General features: G+C 38.3%; 1 protein-coding gene across 1 annotated transcript in view; it reads right to left on the bottom strand.

Annotated features, from left to right (window-relative positions):
* The window catches only part of LOC106524465 (butyrophilin subfamily 2 member A2), a gene marked incomplete at its 5' end in the record, with an annotated part of 11,847 nt that overhangs the window by 4,227 nt on the left and 5,397 nt on the right, over positions 1-2,223 (bottom strand). The window contains 2 exon segments of the mRNA XM_014018274.1: positions 254-312; positions 495-705. Of these exon segments, the coding sequence (XP_013873728.1) occupies positions 254-312; positions 495-705 (270 nt within the window).

The raw sequence follows: 2,223 nt of genomic DNA, 5'->3' as shown, positions 1-2,223 counted from the left end.
CATCATCATCATCATCATCATCATCATTATTATTATTATTATTATTATTATCGAAAGATGCCTCACAAAAATTAGACCTTATTTCTTGACTGATTCATGACAGCAGCATTATAAGGCACATAAGTAATTTGCTTATTGCAGTCCTGCACAATAGAACTTTGCAATCTAATAGTTAAAACCCATAAAACATAAACATGAATGTATGTTTGAGGCACTTCCACTCATACAGGTGTTGAATGAAACTGTGCAATACCTGGAAAAAAAATTTCTGTCTCCCTTATCTCGTTCAGCAGGCTCACTCTGCATTTAACCCTGGGATGAACAGAAACAGAAACAAGTTTTACTTTTTAATTTAGAGATTAACAAAATATACAAACCATTTCCCCTCATWAGTACTCTATTGTGTTGCCTTTTTGAACTGATCATAGGGTATAATTTCACAAAAACTACTTTGAATTAATGCATTTAAATGGGCAAAATAACTTCAATCCTACCTGTTGGTTGCAGCCGGCAGAGCCGCCATCCTTGTAAAGGTAAAACATCCCGGATGTGTTGCCTCTCTTTTTTGATTTAGGGCCTCGATTTCATTTCCTTGATCATCCAGAAACTGTATTGCAGTCTTTGAGGACCAACATTCTGCCTTGCACTGCAGCAACACCTCATCAGTACCAGGAACAAACATGAGCTTCGGCTCAGACGCAGCAACTGAAAAAAATRAAATGTATTTAATTATTTGATCACCGAGGCCGGGGGAGATGCCAAAGCTAATAGATCATCAACCGCCCACCCCGTACCACACCTCGAACCTCCCTGGCAATTTTAAAAGTTAGGCACTTCCACTTCAAACTGAATGGTAACTTGTAGCTGTAATACCTGTAATTTCCMTTGGGGATTAATAAAGTATTCTAATTCTGATAATGACAAAAAAAGGTAATCACGATTGATTGTGGCATTTAGCCCATAACTATTAACATGACGATTGTAGATGATAATAGATAACAATTGCACTTGCATGTTTTTGACTCTGAATCGGTTACCCTGTGTTCTAAAAATATATTTACAAATCAAACATCTTCATTATAACAGGTTAAAATTGTCTATTGTTAATTGAAACGCACCTTTTCCACAACGTGGAGCAGCATCACATCTTTAGTAACACAATATACAGTACCACGGGCTCAAGTGCGCTTGATAGTGAGAGTCTGTAACTTTAAATTTCGCAAACTTACGTACATTTCAGAAGTGGTGTGAGGGTGACCACAGTTATTTTATGAAGCCAGAGGAAGACACATGGATAGAGGAGGTGAGAAGCCATTTTACAGCTTCAGCAGATGTTGTTGTGTTTTTGTCACAATTTCCTTTTTTTAACGTACATGAATTTCGTAAACTTGTGTAAGCTTTGTTTATACTCAATCAGAAGCCAAACAGTCGATGCACAATCACATGATGGTTCGACGTTTGTTATCGCACACAAAAGCCCCAGGATATACCACACAGAGGGGAAATCCCTCCTGCTGTGGGATACGTCACTACATGGGGTTTCTTCCAGCTGGAAGTGGGTAATGAACGCTTCAAGCATAATCAAACACACCCACAAACTTTTGACCAGCCACACAATAATTTATTATGTGGAGGGAGGTAAAAGGTTCTCCCGGCCAGTTGTGGCAAAAAGAGGTGGAAGGCTTTAAGCTGTGAACAAAGTGATGCGATTTGGTGGGGGAAAGAGTTTGATAGTCAGTGCGGTAGGTTCTGTTGGGAGGGCAGGTTGCCTTTCTTATACAGTACAACGCTAGGGGCAGTGGTGGGCACCAGTCTGCTAAAGCGCAAATTTGCTAATTGCGGACCTAAATATGTCAATTGCGCTTTAGCGGTTTTACTAATTTTTATAATTAATAAGCGGATTTGCGCTTTCTAAAATTAAAATGCAGTACCGCTAATAACTAACTATGTACCAGTTATCACTATTTTGAATATCGCCAAGTTTAGATTATCATAATTTAAAACAGGAGCTAAACATCATCTGACATTACTGTAAAAACTTTCCCTTAAAGAGTTTATTATTTTCTTGAACAGCAGAGAGGGCTTGATGTTAATGACCAACACCATGAGGAAACACAGTAATGCAACAGCACCCTCTCACATGAATGATAAAATAACACAAAGTTTTATCCTGTGACTAACTGTTTTGCGTTGCGGTTCTGAAATTGTATATGTATGTATGTA

This window comes from Austrofundulus limnaeus, unplaced genomic scaffold (assembly GCF_001266775.1).
Source record: "Austrofundulus limnaeus strain Quisiro unplaced genomic scaffold, Austrofundulus_limnaeus-1.0 Scaffold188, whole genome shotgun sequence".
NCBI classification, from domain to species: Eukaryota; Metazoa; Chordata; class Actinopteri; order Cyprinodontiformes; family Rivulidae; genus Austrofundulus; species Austrofundulus limnaeus.
The sequence above is the reverse complement of the archived record's forward strand: the minus strand, read 5'-3'. Positions and strand labels throughout refer to the sequence as shown.